The sequence below is a fragment of the Telmatherina bonti genome, assembly GCF_933228915.1.
Source record: "Telmatherina bonti genome assembly, chromosome: 18".
In the NCBI taxonomy this organism is placed as follows: Eukaryota; Metazoa; Chordata; class Actinopteri; order Atheriniformes; family Telmatherinidae; genus Telmatherina; species Telmatherina bonti.
The window spans coordinates 20,474,989-20,492,789 of record NC_136616.1 but is presented as its reverse complement, the minus strand read 5'-3'; the positions used below and the strand labels follow the sequence as shown (position 1 = coordinate 20,492,789).

The 17,801-nt window shown below is 39.2% G+C and overlaps 1 protein-coding gene across 1 annotated transcript; it reads right to left on the bottom strand.

Moving 5' to 3' along the window:
- Positions 1–256: 256 nt before the first annotated feature.
- On the bottom strand, positions 257–10,695 carry dthd1 (death domain containing 1; the record flags this gene model as incomplete). The annotated part of the gene is made up of 8 exons (XM_079257782.1): positions 257–567; positions 950–1,007; positions 1,097–1,344; positions 2,098–2,378; positions 7,251–7,406; positions 7,547–7,794; positions 8,310–8,489; positions 10,357–10,695. 8 exons carry the CDS (start codon positions 10,693–10,695, stop codon positions 257–259), a joined length of 1,821 nt encoding a protein of 606 aa, XP_079113908.1.
- Between the last annotated feature and the right edge of the window lie 7,106 nt (positions 10,696–17,801).

Below are 17,801 nucleotides of genomic sequence, written 5' to 3'. Positions count from 1 at the left end.
AATAAAACCACAATATACATTGTTTTGTATCAGTATTTTAATCTATGTCAGCATGTTTCTACTGGTAAATTTTTATAATCCCATTTTGACTGTTAACCTTGATTTTAAGGTGCTAAACTTAGAAAATATTTGGAAATCACAGACTATAGAAGACTATACTAGATCTCTCAGTCTAATTCTGACCTCTTGTGGACAAAACAAATCACTACCATCAACTAAACTGGCCCTTTGCTGCAAACCAAATGCTGTGTGGATTCTACTTTTTAAGCTTCCTTATCTCCGCCAGCTCTGCCTGCCTCAACAGCAGTTCTCCGGCCAGATCCGGCCTGCCACTCTTAGCCAAGCACTGTGCAAGCTGGGAGGCTTTTGGTTGGTTGAGAACGGCTGGCAGTGCTCTCCTCCACATGCTCAGGACGTGGAAGGCCTGGGCTGACGGACCGTCCCCGGCCCGGAGCTTTACCAGCTGGACAGCACTGCGAGAGAGGCGCAGCGTGGAAATGAGCAGAACTATATCTTCCCGTGAAAGCTCTCCAGACAGCCACAGAAGAAGATCGTCTGGCAGGGAGTCTGTTGGATGTGCAGGATACACAAACGTGTTATTTAAAGTAGAAGTTATACAAGCAGATGAGCTGAAGTATTGATATAAGTTTTTAAATTACTGAAGGAAAAGCTCTTTGCTGTGTGGGATGAGTTAAATGCATTATTTTTGTTTTACAGGAAATCTCGGTGAAATCAGGAAAACTCTGCACAAATGCCAGGTTCCAAAGTCACAATATGTAACTTTGCAAACAGAAAAAAAGGAATAAAGATGTTACTGCATTAATAAAAGAAAGATTGTCATAACATATCTCAGGTGAAACTGCAGCAATTGTGAGTGACATGGACTTAAACTTCTGCAGGATGACTGGAAGTGGACAGAGCGGATGAATGATAGATGAGAGTTACACACCTGTCTCCTCGCATAACTTCACCCTGGCTGCTACAGGCCGACTGATGCTTCTCACTTTCTGAAATGAAACGACGATCTGAACTGATTTTTCCTTTTTTTTTTTATTCTGTATCACGTAAATATTAAATCCTCTGATTGCTTCAGCACCTTTGGTAAAGTCAGACACAGCTTGCAGACGGGGTCTCCCAGTAGCTTTGCGTCCTTCAGGACAGTTTTGTCGTCGCCCCACTCCAGCTGATCTCTGCTGACTCTATAAAACAGCGCTGTCCCCTTGTAGTGAGGCGAGCTGTAGTTTCCGAAAGGGTCCACTTCAGTTACATGGACCAAAAGGTGATTCCTCCGCTGGCTGTGAAAGGTGAGTTGATCGGCTTTCCTTCTGGTCTTTTGAGCAAAAGCTGCAAAACATGAATACTTGAAAAGTCCATTCAAAGCACATATAGGAAACACCCCCTTCCATCTGAGAGTCTTTCATCAAACATTGCAAAAGACACACTGTTTACACACACTGTGTGAAGTCATGTGACAGGTGTAAAGGGAGATTTTCTCCTTCTAAACCTTTGAAAGTCACAGCAGTTCCCCTAAAAGAAGTTCTCTTAAAACTTTAACAGTCCAAGACCATATGGGAAATTAACAGCCCTGTGATGGACTGGCGACACGTCCAAGGTGTAGCCTGCCTCTAGGATAGCCTCCAACTTCCCCCGCAACACTGAACTGGAGTAAGCGGTGTGGAAAATGAATGAATGAGTTGGAATACAGCAATGAAGATGTACTGACACATTCACAACGGATGGTTTCAGTAAAAGGTGAGAACTACTTTAAATACTCACATCCCTCCCAATGCAAACATGATTGTCAAACCTTTTTATCTCTGCCAGCGTTGTTGACACAAAGGGTGTCGACCTGAGGGCCACAAACCTGCAGGTTTTCCATGTATCCCTGCTCCAACACGCCTGACTCGAAACGAATCAGCCACTGTGCAGAATTTCATTGGCTGTTGCCAGGTGTGTTGGAAAAGGGATACAACGAAAGCCTGCAGGATATGACTGACTTTGGACATCCCTGCACTACACCGACTCATGAATAAATACTCAACAAATGCACGTGCAGTGCTAATTCTGTTGTCATAACACTGCTGAGTCACATCCCACCTATGTTGCCAGTGAAACGCAGGAGAAGCTGATCCGCTTCACACATCGAGATCTCTGCCGAGCTCCCCATGGGGTCGCCGAACCCCTGAGCGTGCAGTCTGCTCAACTCCCAGCTGAGGTCTTTGCTGGGCAGGACAGCCACCAGGATTGTGTGTGGATCATCCCGTCGCCGCTGGAGGAGGACGGTGACAGCGTGCATGCGCGTGGACGCCTCCAGCTCCTCGGCCAGGGAGGCGAGCTGACAGGGCTGCAGTGGGGAGAGGAGACGAACCACCAGCAGTCTAGTAGGAGAGGCAGGCAGAGGGAAACTTAAGAGGTTTAGACTCTCTTATCAGGAGCCAGAATACAGAGGTATTATACTTAACACATAAGGAAGAATTCATACTTTGCACATATCAGTCCCTCATAAAACTAATTTAGAGAAGAAAGTATAACAGAAGTGAACTCATTAGCCGGCCTAATACTTATGATTGTACCAGCTGAGTAGAACAGCACCTTGGAAACATACTTCTCCATGTGTCAACACCCTACATATACGTTGTGTGGCTTTAGATTTACTAAAACCTGGAATTTAAAGCATCCATACCCCCTCCTTTATGCCATGTGCCCTTTAAAAACTGCTTAAGTAAAGAAAAGCCTTTCCCTCAGTCTGCATTTAGACATTTTCTTCACTCTCTTGATCTAAAACAACAAAGCTCCAGTCAGGCAAGTGGTGAGTACTTCTTGATTTATTCCATGCAGGAATATACAAGTTAAAAAAAAAGTTAAGAACCTACAGTTCATGGTGTGTGAAGTACAACCTGGTCTTTGCTAAAAGTGTTTGCTCCTCTCAAACTTTAACGCTAACTAATACTACAATTAATGACAATCTGAAAGAATGATGCATTTTAGTCGTGTGATAAAAGCAGGTCTAACCTATTCTGGTTTTAATAGATATTAGTTAATGGTTATAATTGGTAAACGATAGAAATAGAAACTCAAATAAAGAACAGCTCATAACATTTTATATTGTTTTTATCTGTTTATCAAAAATTAAGAAAAAAAAAAAAAAAACAGAGTCCACCTTGTTAATGCAAGGGTATTTAGGAAGGTAGGGACCACCCAAACACCTCAAATGCATTTGACTTAAACGAACAAGAGTGACAACAGATTTTGCAGTGTTAACAATTTAGACTTTTCAAAAGGGAAAAAAATATCAGCAAAGATCTAAAAGAGAAGCAAAGTTGCCTGTCAGACTAGAAAGTTGTGAAGTTCACACCTCAGCCTGCTAAAGAAGTGATGGCAGGACAGTTGTGCACACACAGAAACTTGCACACTAACTAAACTAAAGCAATAATGGAGAGAAAAGTGGGTCTAAATTCCTCCACAATGATTTGAAACTGATAATGTCCCAGAAATGGTTACTTCACACCCGGCTTCATGCAGTTGGACTAATGTTTAGGTAAAATCAGAAATAAGTGTGTCATGTGTTTTTTTTCTTCACATAAAGCTGAATTTACCTACTTTTAAAAGCTGGTACAGATACAAGGATTTATGTTATGTGCAGATATGTGAATGCTTGAAGAGAGGGTTTGCTTTCTTTTTCTTATGGCAGTAGCATGACTGCTGTTTGATACATGAAGTCATTTAGAAAATATTTGCCATTGTTGTTTCTTTCAGATACATTTTATCCACAGATTCAGGGTTAATTCCTCCAAGGCCTTTTTTCTTTTTTTTTTTTCTCCCAGCCAGCTCTTACAATGATGAAATTCCCATCAGCTCTGACGGCCCACAAGTAAGAATTCCTGAGTTTTTTCAGTTTTGTTTTCAAATATTTCAATCCTAATTACTTTTTTTTCTTCTTCTTCATCTCCTTGTCTGACCAGCAGTGAAGTCTTCTACCTTCTCAGCGTGGTTGGAGGACTCCTGGTGAGTCTGACAGCTGGAGGTCCGTGCGTGGATGTGGCTATGAGGACGGCACGGGACCCCGATAACCTGCTTCACCTATCAAACACGCTCATTAGGCTCATCGGCTTTGGATACCAAAAACAGGTGAGGAATCCCGTTCAGCTCAAATAACTTCAAAAATGTTGTGGAAATCAATTTAAAACGAAGTGAGAAATATTCACAGCTTTTTTTCCTCGTTGTCTTACAGGGCAGCTCTGTGGTAAAAGGAAAACTGAAAAAGCTCTACGTCACAGAGAGGTGTTGAAGCAACTTCAGAATTCCCCTCATACACTAAAAAATATTATTATTTTTGTTTGTTTGTGTGTTAAATATACACTCTCATGTATTTGCTTTAATGCTTACAGCCTAGTTGACATGATTAGAATTTTGCTGGACCCTCATGATTTTACCATGCTGTGGGGGTTTCTGATCTTCCCTGAGAAGCTAACAAATCTCAGGTCAACACCTACAAACTGGATCTCTCCAAAAAGGTACAGAGATGCAAAGCAACGTTCCACACTTTACAAATGTCTCAATTCATTTGCGTGTGTTTGTCTTCATGACACCTTTGAAAGAATTCACTTTTAAAAAATATATTTATTGTTGTTTTAGCCCATTTTTTTTTCTTTTAGTGTTGGTTCTTTAATTATTTATCTGCAGGGTAGAATATGTTGCTGAAGCTCTGAGAGGTGAGAGGTCATATCACATAGTTGGGAAGGAAACATTTTTGCCTGCAAGTCAACAGTAAATAAAAGGACATGCATGAAAAAAAAATTCATTGATCCAAGAGGGTTATTGCACATGCAAAAAGATAAAGATGTAAAACATTCTGGCTCCGATCATTTCCTGCTGAACACTTTGAAAATGTCTTGGAATAAAGTAAAAGATAGCAGGAGAAGTTACTTGCTTTGCTCAATATGTCACTATCATGTTTCGTAGAGGCTATATATTTAATTCAATGGATAAAAACAATCATGTTAAATATAATTACTTACAATAAATTATAATTATTTTCTGGGAAATGGTAAAACTGGCGCAACACTGTCGTGTCTGACTTGTCGGCCTCCTGGTGGATCAATTCTACATTACAGTAAGTCTGACATCACAATTAAATGTGCACATGAGTAAATCATTTTATCCTTACGTGTTGTTTTAGGGCCAAGAAAACAACTTATATTAAAAAAAACTCAAAGTGCTCTATCCATTATGTCTTAAGTTGGGTGTCAACAGGCTCACTATCTTACGATTATGAATAGTTTATATTTACTGTTGTTGAAAAAGATTTTAAAAAAAAAAAAGAGAGAGAAAAAACCCTCCACTTTATCTGTTCCTTAATTATAAATTGCTCTAAATATGATCTCACTTATCTTTCTTCAAATTAGAGGACATACTACACAAAATACAGGTGGGATGTGTGAGAATTGCAAATATTCTAATCAAAAAACTCTTTTAACATGTTAACATGTATTAAAACAAACAAATAAATGAAGGAAGACCATTGGTGTCAGTTTTCTTTCTCATCTTCCTCTCAGGGCTTCAGTAAATAGGTGTTGTGTGTTCTGCAGGAGGCACCGACCATTAGCGGCACAGCTCGAAAAACAAAAACCACATTGGTTTTACTTCAGTTTTTTGCAGTACATGAAAACAGTTTTTTTTCTCCTCTGAGGTCAGGCGCAGAACTATTTTCATCTTCCTTTGTGGTGGAAACAGTAGACTCATACTGTTACTGATAGCAAGAAGCAGTGGAAGCAAACTGAGATCATACAGTTCAACGAATAAAATACAGTGGTTCATCAGAAGGGTGGAGGCACTGGGGGGGTGTGGTAAGACATATCGCATGATTATAACTCATATGAAACGTATTTGAAGGGTACTGTTAAAGCCAATGTTTTTGTGTTTGCCAGATTTATTTATTACTCGGTGGACACAATGGACAAACTGGGACTGCATTCAAGAGAAGTGAAGCCACAAGCGTGAATCACCCAACATGGTTTACCTTGGGATTGTCTGCCCTGTCTGTCGTTCTGCTTTGGACACTTCTGCCTCATGTCACACTCTGTATTTTGATCTATTTATATTGGAACATACTGAAAGGTATCCACAGAAAACTCCTGTAGTAGATGTGCTTAAAATAAAGATTGAAAACTTCCCCCAGTTGTGATTTCTATTATATGCTGTAGTTTTTCATTATCATACATAGTTTGGTTGATTTATAATAGGCGAAGGATGCTGCTCTGAGTCATTTTGAGTTTTATTGAAACTCTTTGTCCTGTGATGGACTGGCGACCTGTCCAGGGTGTACCCTGCCTCTTGCTGGGATAGGTTCCAGCTTCCCACAGACCCTGAATTGGACTAAGCTGCGAAGAAAATGAATATGTGGATGGATGGATGGAAACGCTTTGGCACTGAATCCAAACTTAATTGCTTTCGTTAGTCAGAGTTGAGAGCTCACATACTTGTGAGACCGATGTAAAGACACAATTCTGAGATACATGAAAACTCCATCTTTCTTGGTTATCTACTAGTACAAAAGGAGTAGGCCTACTCAAGCTTGCAGGGTCTTGTTCAGGAAAACAACAAGCAATCAGAAGATCCACAGTTCCTTTGTGGAATAAAGGACAACCAGCGATGGTAGACTGCAGTCAGTCCATCACTGACATTAGTTCTGCTGGGGCTTTGAAACAATCTACCTTTAATGAGCCAAAGAAGGTACAAGCTAGGGAAGGTATTATCTCATTTACACTACTTCCACAAACATGGTGAACATTAGTCTTCAGGTATGAATTCTTATGACGGGATCTGAGAGATTAGTTAGGATAGAAAAGAAGGATGAATGCAGGAACTATAGAATAAGCCTGGGTAAAAAAATTTGAAAATGGATCAATAAATAAAAAAATAAATAAAGACATGAATGAATGAACAAATAAATAAATAGATAAATAAATTTACTATAAATTTAAAATAGATAAATAAAGCTTCTCAGGCTGTCCTCTACCCGTCAGGCTGCTGGAAAAGGTTTCTATGAGACACCATGAAACCACACTAGTGGCTTCAGTAAAACTCGATGAAAGTCTTCCATCATATGGCTCGAATCTCCATCAGTTTGTTTTGCACCACAGCTGCAATTTTACCACTTAAACAAGGACGACGATATAAAATGTGGTCAAAAGAGCAACGAAGCCTTCCCATTAGACATCAAGCACCACCGAAGGAATTGTGCTGCAAACCTGTCAAATATCTCCACCAGGTCAAAAGACACCAGCCCATTCTGTTGACTCCGGGCTGAAACGTGGTGTAGGACACTCCACTGTTCGTCTCTCGACCCCAGAACAATCAACGATTCATTGGCCGTTTCTTGGGACTTCACGGTGCCATCCAAGATTCTGATGGACACATTAAAACTAATCAACGCTAAAAAGTTTATTGTTATGATTAGAGCTTTGACATTCTTACAGAAAGTAATGCATAAATAACTTCTACATGTTTAGACTCTTACAATATTGATCAGAGAAAGTGAACTCACCTGACTCTCTCTGAGGAAAGCAGGGAAGCAACGACTGGGATACACTGCCGGTCCTGCTTGTTTTGCCCCCTTTTGTCCCGCTTTTTGTCAGGGTTTGGAGGACATGGAAGCGTGACTGTTAAGGGTCTCTTCAGGGGCTGTGAGGTGGGATGGGTGAGGTAGAGCAGTGGGCTTGCAGAAACCACCGCCTGATAAGCCTCATTTCTAGACTTGACAGCAGCCTGGAGGCCAGCGTCCACAGGCTGGATCTGAAGCAGATGGAGGAAAAACAGCTGTTTGGCTGCAGATGCTGACCGATATGAGGAGCGTTTTCTTCTGACGCTTCATTTTAGTCCGCATGTTTTCATCAAAGGGAGCATGTTGGGGTGGGAGCTGATGCTTTTTGACGTGAAATCAAGCAAGAAACAGCTGCAGTGAGACTCATTCACCAATAATTGGACTCATATGTCAATTCAAAAGTAAGCTACAGCTGTTCATATGTTTTTCTGTTTTATTCAACAAAAAACATTTGTGACAGCTTCAGCCTGTGAATTACAAACAGACTGTTTCCTCATTTCTCACTTCCTTTTTTTTTTTTGGACAATTTTTTTGCATTACACCTCTGTTTCTGCTTTTGAAAACATTGATCTCTATATACTCTACTCACTTCCCAACCCGTATCAGAGCTTAGTGTTGTAAACACGCCATCACATCCCTTCCATATATGAAGAAAAGTGAAAAAAAAAAAAAAAGGTGGGTAATGATCTTCTAATCGCCCTCATACCATGCTTTGTGCCATAACAGGAGCAGCGAAGGATCCTGGCAGGTAGTTCAGGCAGATTCGGGGCTCCATGGGGAGTTTAAGAGACAACCCCCTCTTGAGAATGGTGTAATTTTCTCTTTTGAGACAGAAAACCACTGCAAATAGACCCAACGAGTAGACCTTCACCTCTGCAAAAGAACCCTGACAGAGGCAAACAACACACGAGTTATCCTATCTGTTCCCATCAAAGTTATTTAATCATCAGCAGTGTTTCTAACCCAGTTAAACTTTACACAAAATGTGCAATCGCATAAAAAAAAAAAACAACAGTCAACTGATACATTTGTCACTATATGATTAATATGTTCACTAATAACACATTTTGATTGAGACAGGACTGTAGTTGTGAAACAGCATTGTGTGTTTTGTATCTGTTAACGCCATCTTCATGTCAAACTGTAACACATAACTTTCTTTTGTAGTGTTAAAAAAGGTTTAAAATCAGATTATTTTCCCTCTTTTCCTTTGCAGGCTTTTTAAATTTTTTTTTTTTTTTCTTTTGCACACACACCTAACCAAGTAGCATTGCTGCAAAGACATACGGTGATTCAGTGAGAATGAAGCTGCAAAATTAAACACAGAACATGAAGGGCAACCTAAAATATAATTTAAGTTGGAATAAAAAGAAAAAATCACAAGGGACTTGTCTTTTAGTTTCCATTATGTAACACAGGCCCAGGCAGTTTATACCACCATTACCAGTCTGAATTCATACTCAAGTATTGTGCAAAAAAGACACGGCACTTTGTACAGGCAGTGTCTTTCCTACAGACATTCTTACAGCAGAGCTAACATTTACTCTGCAATCACAACAGAGCTACTTTCTATAATAGTTTTGACATAGTATCACATTTGATTAACCCTGATCTGCCCTTATACGGGCTGAAATGGCTACTGGCGTTGACATGATCAATGGCAACTGTGCATGGAATCATTGTTAGCATGGCCTCATCCTTTGTCACATAAAAGAGGGAAATAGACAAGGATAGAAATTTCACATTATTTCTGTGTTCTACTGAAAACTACTCAAGCATAGTAAGAAACACAACAGTTTTGACACTGGTTCCTCAATGTCTGCACTGCAAAAACTCAAAAACAAGAAAAAAATATACAAAAATTAAGTGTATAAAAAAGCTCCACTTACTTAAAAATTAAGTAATTGTTGCTTAAAATAAGATAAATCATCTGTCAACAGAACAAGAAAATCTGGCTTGTCAAGACTTCCCAAAACAAGTAAGAACTACTCTAAAAACAAAGGGAATTCTCTTGCATAAAAACTAAGAATTATCTTACCTTAAAAAAAAGCATACGTGTACTCAATTTAAGATTTTTAATCTTACTTAGATTTCAGTTTTTGCCATGTGAAGTTAGATGTCACGGATACGAATAGCACGCATTATAACCTTGTTATCGTGTAGCATTACTTTTGGTTTGGCCTTTTAGCCAGCTTATCTAAAATTATATGATTATCTTAATATATGAGGTAAAAAAAAACCTTTATGTTACCATTTTGTTCAAGCAAAAAATATCTGGTCTCCCACCAGCTGTAGTGTCAATCTGAAGAGTTTTTTTATAACCTCATATATATTATAACAAGGAGATTCCCATGATCCAGAGACAAAGTGAAGTGTAGGAAGGCCTGAATTACTGATATGTTCATGAGAATGCCTAATAAAAATATTAAGAGTTTTACTACTAGGATTAATGTTATCAAACAAAATACTGATTTGTGTTTTTGGCTCCATCTAAAGTAAATATCTTCTTTTTGTTGTAATTAAAGGAGATAAATTCCTGCCAGTAACATAATACAGAACTATCTCCATGTAATTATTTCACTCAATTTCTCACACAAATGCTTAAAATATTTATATACATATATATATATATATATATATATATATATATATATATATATATATATATATATATATATATATATATATATATATATATATATATATTAGCTTTCTAGAAGTAAAAAGTTATTAAATATAAGAGGCATCCTTACCTTTTGTCCTCTGTAGACGCCCTCTGTTGTCAGAGGCGTGATGTAACTCACCCTCCTCTCCTCATCAACAATCTTCACAGCGACGTCCCTGTAGCTGCCACGATGCCGCACACGGAAAGGCACAGCAACAGCTAGAGGGAAGTGAAGTCTGGCCCCACTCTGAACTCTAACGTGGATCACCCTGCTAAGCAGCTCCTCTGAGCCGGACACCATCAGGCAGCTCAGGTTGTCAGCCACCTCGCACCTCAGGACTTTGGCGGCACCAGTAGGTACTCTGATAAAGCTTTCATCTAGTGCTTCAGTGTGACTCTCCTCCAGCTGATCTGTGAGCCTAAGCATTGTATTAAAACACACACACACAGACGTGTATATTTTGGACATAAACAATTATTTTCATGAAATACTGGAGCAAATGCTTAATATCAGCTTCCAGACTTAATCTGTCAGTGATCTGATTTGTTTGGCCTCGACACAAATGTCAGCACTAATATGACAGTGAACTCTGTAAAACAACCGGCTATGTGTGGTCCAGGAGGTCACCATGTTTGTGATTTAAAAAGGAACCACAGACTTGACTTCTGTTTTAGTGAGCAGGAGAAAACAGGGGAAGGATTTGATTCATGTTCAGGCTCATAAAACATGATAAATGGTGAGATGGTAAACCTTTTCCTTTTATTTTTTTATTTATACAAAAGGCAACGATTTCTTCCACTATTCCATATCCGAGCATATTTGATGTTGATTAATAAAATCTCATAAATATGTAGCCTAGTTTCTAAACATTTTATAGCTTAGAAAGATAGACGCAACTATATAAAATGCAAATAATGTGGCAACATATGCATATGAGTATTTTGAGGAAGAAAAAATATTGTTTTAATAGCATTACACAAACTTCATCTGCCTACGTTGTGCAATACATTTTCTTTAAAGATTTGTTGTGTGAGTCTCAGACTGCGTGTTAATGTGGTAAATTCTACTGACTTGCAGAAAGGATGTTCCTAATCTTAACTGAGGCTCTTCACTGTGGAGTATGCATGTCCTTTTGTGGGTTCTAGGTACTTCTTTAAACTGAAATGAGCATTTTCTATGATTTTAAAATGATTACTTGACAGTTCACAACCTTTTATCTCCAGATCATGCCTCTTGCCACAACCCAACCTCCAAGCTTGAACATAAGATGTAGCCAGCTTACCCTGCTGAAATCCATTCATATGTTTCCTCTTCTTTTTTCTCCTTATTTATCTTCTCACTGTCCTCTATTGTCTTCTCTTGTAAAGTGGCCTGGCAGTGAAGGGGTTTCTCTAGCAAGTCATGCACTTGACACTTGTCTTGTGATTTTTCTTCCATCTCTTCCACCTTGTTGCAGTCAGAGCCTTTGTATTCAGACTCATGTGTTTGCTCAGTGTCAGGAGACAGCCTTGTCTGGCTTTCGTTATCTTCAGCCTTGGGTTCAAACTCAAGATTATACTCAAGCTGATTATTCCCAAAGTCTTCACGTTGCGAAGAGCCTGTGTCTCTCGATTCCTGAAATTCTGCAGTCGACGCCAAGGCTTCATTCACAGACAATTGGAGGACGGCTGCATTCAGCTTAGCAATGATTTGAGCCAGTTTGCCCATAAGGTTCTCTATGTCGTCGCCAACACTCAGGAAAATGTCACTCAGGGAGTCTGAACAGGTCCAGGTTTTATATTCTGTAAATGATGAAAACTTAAGAATCAACATTTAAACCTTGAATGTATACAAGTATTTTACATGTACAAGATGTATCATAAACACAATCATCTATCAGTGTTGTGGCTGGAAATGTTTGTCTTATTGTGCAAAGCCCCAGTTACAATTGCAGAGAGTCCAAAAAAATAAGACAGCCTGTGAGTTCCATGTATATATTGGAAGAACTGACTCACTTGGTGGGGTGTTGAAGCTAATTTAGAAAGTGATTCAACCAGAAGTTTGTCCAAGCTACAGAAGGAATTAGCTCAAGGTCGGGAACAGCAGAACAAGGTCAATCAAGAAGGTGTAGCTCCCAGCTGAACAGCCAATTGTGTGTTTTTAATACTGTTCAACATGATCAAAAGGCAATATATTAGAATAACGGATAACTTAGCCAAATATTTCAACTGGCTATTGCTTAGCATGGTATAGAGAGGAGAAGCAGCAGTTGACTGGTCAACCGAGATAGAGTGTTACTTTTCATGTGTTTGCACACAAGTGTGCAGTTCGTCCCTTACTGCATTGTTTAGCATAAACTGCTGCATAAAACAACATTGTGACATGGCAGCTGACCCTGTTGTTGCAGGTTTTGAACCAAGCCGGTTCAGATGTCTGAATGAACCACAATGGGTTTTTTGCATGTAAAGGTTGTTTCTGTTGCTTTTGACTGAGCAGTTTCATCCATACATTAAAGGGTTTTAATGGCTGGTCCTTGTGCAAACACTATAGATATAAAAGAATCACACTTGGCTTACTATCATCAGTTCCCTTTGACTTTGCAATGTTGGTAAAAACCTGGCAGTAAACATTTAGAGCAAAAACTCCACATAGAAAGACAAAGCAAAGCAGGAGGTTAAAACCTATAACAACACTCAGTTCCGGGTTCTTAGAGAAATATTTTGCTGTTAAATGGTGGTTAACTGAGTGGATGATCAGATTTAATAAACAAACAAACAAACAAATAGATATGCACTTAGAGGTAACATTATGGTTCTGTGAGTCATTGTATAGCCTGATGGAAAGATGTCTCAACACTTTTGCAGGCCACAACATAAAAAAGAAGATTGACAAGTGCCACTACCTGATGTAGCTGGTTGCTGCTGAACACTGCCCTCTGGTGGAGGTTTCTTAAGCATGACAGTACACTCTATGATGGCTTCTTTCCAAGCTTTCAGCCTGTCTGAATGAAAAACATTCAGCTCTGTCAACACTCCCAGAACCTTCTGCTTGCACATAGTCTCCTCACTCCTCCTCCTTTCATCATGTTTCCCATCTTCTGCAGGACTGAGCTCTCCTTTTTCTCTGCTGCCACCCACCGATTCGCCCCGATGGTTTCTGCAGTGTCTGACACCTTCAAGCCCCTGATTCAGTGTGTGACTGTCCTCACTCTTCATGCCAGCAGGATGGTTTGCTTCATTGGTCTGTTTACTTACATGCAGATTAGTATCCATAGTAAACTGAGAAATCCTAGAGACGAGAGTCAGAAGTTTCTTTGAGGGCCTCTTTATTAGCCTCCTTTCAGTCCATCTTGCATATGACAAGAAAATATGTGAATAATATCAATTTCTTTTTCTTTCTCTCTCGTTTTTTTTTTTTTTACAAATTTTACTCTAGATTTGAAGCCAAAACTTGCCTGCTTTTCTGAATCCTTGGTTTTGGGTGTTAGCGTGTCCTTGGCATTCCCAGTTTACAGGGGCCAAAGCTGTATTTATATGGCTGCCAGTAGTAAAACATGTTGCCGAGGCGACACCCTGGAGGCGGGGAAGGGATGGACAAAAGAGGAATGGCAGATCAAAAAGCTTCACAGGCTACTTCGTCCTCCAGTCATCTTCTGTTCTTTTGCGACTCATTTTACTGCCTTTGAAAGCAAGTAAGAGATATTTTGAGCGTTTTATTGACACATAATGCCACAGTGACGGCAACACTGTTCAGAGCATCATTTTGTGGGTTTCCTGTGGAAATTCTATAGTTGTAGTTCTCAAGAACTAAAACAAAACAAACTGCAAGTAAAGTTCTGGCTGAACACTATAATGTATTGGGAATTTAAATTATCTTTATACATAACAGGTGGTATAAATTGCTATAAACTTTAACATTCTCCATATCCTATTACATTCTTAACATTTATATAATCTCGGTGTCTTATTAAAAGAAGTGTAATTATAGCAATTGTGAATTTGGGTGATGTGAATATAAGGGTTTTCTGCTTGTGTTGGGGCTGCTGGAATAAGTCAAGGTGCTTTCAAAGCCTTGGCACAGAACTGCAGGACTTTGTCTCCATCAAGTGGCGCGTTCTGCACACTGCCTCCAACCATGAGGTGGGAAATTCTACCTTCAGTTTATGTTTTATTTACCAGACACCAGCAAAACATGATCTTTTAGCATCATCATAAAAGTTAAGCAAATCCAGTATAAACATTGGATTCAAGTAAATTTACAGTCAGATGAAACTATTTCACAAACATTCCTTTTTATATTGTATCTGCAAAACATAATCAACTTGACAGGTCTGTTTTAAAAAGACTGTGTAAAGTTTGCCTGTAGTTTAAATATGCTCAACATATAAGATTATGTTCATGTAAATGAAACCAGTATAGTGAAAGATTTGGTTTTGGACACCTCAGCTGCACAGTAAGAAATAAATTCCAAGTTCACCTATATTATTATATGGAAATGATGTCCATGTTATACATGTATTTGATGCTTGAGTTATTGTTGCTGCTTCTTTCTTTTAAATGAAAGTGATGAAAAACGTTGTAAAAGTTAATATTTTTGTGTCTTCAATGCTATTTTATTTCTTGACAATATATTCAACATGGTTATTTTCCAAATGTAGATGTAAAATTTATTAATTTGTTTATTGACAACAGATAGACATTGGAGACAGATATTAAGCACAAACATCAAGAAGATCTGTAGCAAATGAAAATGAAACAACTGTGTTTTTGAACAGCATTCCTGCCAGCGTTGAATGCGTAGCCTGGAGCTTTGGGATCAAGCTGGGACATGCCAGTATTCCCAGTCAAACTTCAAATACATCCACTTTTCCTTTCCATGGTGCACAACACAGGCGCGTGCTTCTTCTTCTTCTTTTTTCTTTCAGCTGTTTCTGAAAACCTCTAAGCCCTGAAACACCGACCAATCCACTAATTTGACAGTGACAGCCAAGGCCGGATTATCCAATGGGCATTATGGGCATGGGCCCAGGGTCCCACACCCACCTGGGGCTCATGTGGGACCCACATGGGACATACACCAGCAGTTTGGACATGAAACAAAATTTAAATAAAACCCATATAGTTACACAACAGTGTATTGCTATTTGTACCACTGGCTGAGAGATGTTAGAAATGTTGTTTCACAGTGTATAATTCACAATTTTTTTTACAATGTTGCGATGGGGAAGGGGGCCCCTGGAACACTCTGGGACCATGGGGCTGTGCACTTTTAATCCGGCCCTGGTGACAGCTGGCGTTACATAGAGAAAGACAGCAGTAGGATGCAGCATTGACTTTTATTAGCAAGCGTGCGTGATGCTGGACGGCGCGCGCTGCGCCTCGCTCTCTTACGTTGGGCGTGGAGCTTTCTTCTTCTTCTCTCTCTTTTTTTTTTTTTTTTTTTTTTTTTTTACACGGAAACGTCCACTTGTTTGAAAAAGTCGCATAACAGACTTTTACAGCTGCGTAACTAAAAGTGGACACAACGAGGGTATAAAAGTGTGCGGCTTAAATGCGCGAAGTTTCTTTCCGCTTTCAGCCCCGAAGGTAAGCTTCTGCAAACAAGTATGAGTCAAACAGCGCCGCGGTTACTTTAAAGCTAAAAGTTGAATAAAGCGAGCGGGAGGCCAAAATACACAGCTTATATATGTATTATTTTAAACTAAACTTATCCAATTAAGCTGATTTTAACATGAAGTAAACCCGAATCCTCAGCGTTTTACCCATTTTATTCCCTTTGTGCCAGATGTAAACAGCAGAGCTCAGCTGCACGTGCGCGTGTTGCTGCTGTCTGCTTTGAATGAAAGCACTTCTCATGTCCCCACAGTCAGTTTTACGCTTGTTGATGAGGTAAAAGTGTGTTTCAGTCATTTCACCAGTAAACATGTTGGGGGGGAAATTATTTTAAGTGCACAGAGTTTGTGTGTAGGTGTGTTTTTTTTCTTGAACGTGAAACATGCACAGACCAGGAAAACCAGGATAGGAGAGTTGAGTGAACTTTGCTCATATGGATACACACATTTATGAGTGACTTTTGAGATAAGTTTTGAGATGGAGTGCATGCATGGGCGTGCAAGCTGTGACTCACTGCTTGTGTTACCTTACCTGTGGAACACACACTAACGCCCACAACCTCTCTTGGCCTTCAGCCATGTTGTGTTTTTGCTGGAAAACTACATATTTCTATACAAAAAAATTGAAATAAGACATTTGAAATTTTGTAATTTGTATACTTACGTTTTGTGACTGTGTTGCCCTATGTGTGCATGTGGTTTGTGTGCAAACTGCTTAGCTGTTGGAGTTCTCTCTCTTTTTTTTTTTTTTTCCTTTTTGCTCTCTGCTATTGATCTGTGGGTTTGCACGCCTGGCAGTAGCCGCAGATCAAAACTCCAATATCCAGTTTTTAATAATGTTTGCTGAATGTGTGTGCTTTATAGTGTGTGCGGTTTATGATGGTGTGCAGTTGTGCGATTGGCTGTGTAAGTGCTTGGAGGCAGAGGCTTGGTATGTGCTTCAGCTGGCTGTCAGCCAATACACATCCCTGCCTGGTAATGCAGCAACCCTCAGCTGGGCTGTTCGGAGAGTGACTGTATAGATTTCTATTATGGGGATTTATTCAGTCATGTGTAGCACACATTGTGCCCACGCTCTCAGTTCTGAGAGTGAAATGCAGTGTTGCAACAGAAGAATTTCTGCTTTGAGATAAATACAAATGTAGGTGAGGGGATAAGATGCAGGGGTCACGTTTAAAAAGATGCAAAAGATGGCGATTTGAGCTTGCCTAAAGTAAAATCAGATGCCGCAAAAAGAACTGTTATGTATAGAGGCATGAAAACATGGAATTCACTACCAAAGAACGTTAAATTAACCACTAATCTAAAAAAACTTTCACATATTATTAAAAGACTATTTGTCAAAAGTACAGATATCTATATAAATCATAAATATAAGGGGTTGATGATAAAAGTATAATAAATACAAATGTGTGTGTGTAATGGCGGAAACTAATTGATAAAGTGGATAGAGGTGTACTAGAAGATTTGTATTATAGATAATCAAATATATAGATTGATTTCAATTATGAGTATGCATGTTTTGTGCATGAATAAACTATTTATATGATAGAATACAATGTATTATGGTTAAAGTACTGGATATAACATGAATGGACGTGACATGCATGCATTTTAGTATGTAAAAATGGATGTGAATAGATGGATTTGAGTATGTAAATAGCTTGTATTCCAGAAGTGCTGATGTGCAGTGTAACACTTACAAATTTTTGTTTTTTGATGTTATAATTGTGCCGGACCCCAGGAAGAATAGCTTTAGCTTGCTACAGCCAATGGGGATCCTAAATAAACTGAACTAAAATATCTAGATTACATGTCAGACACATTCATTCTCTGAGATGTACGTGCATAGTCAATAAACTAATGTCAATCTAATGCATTTACTTAAAAGCAGAAGTAACTCCTCAGGTCCTCTGTGTGCTGCAGACTTGCAACTCAAAAG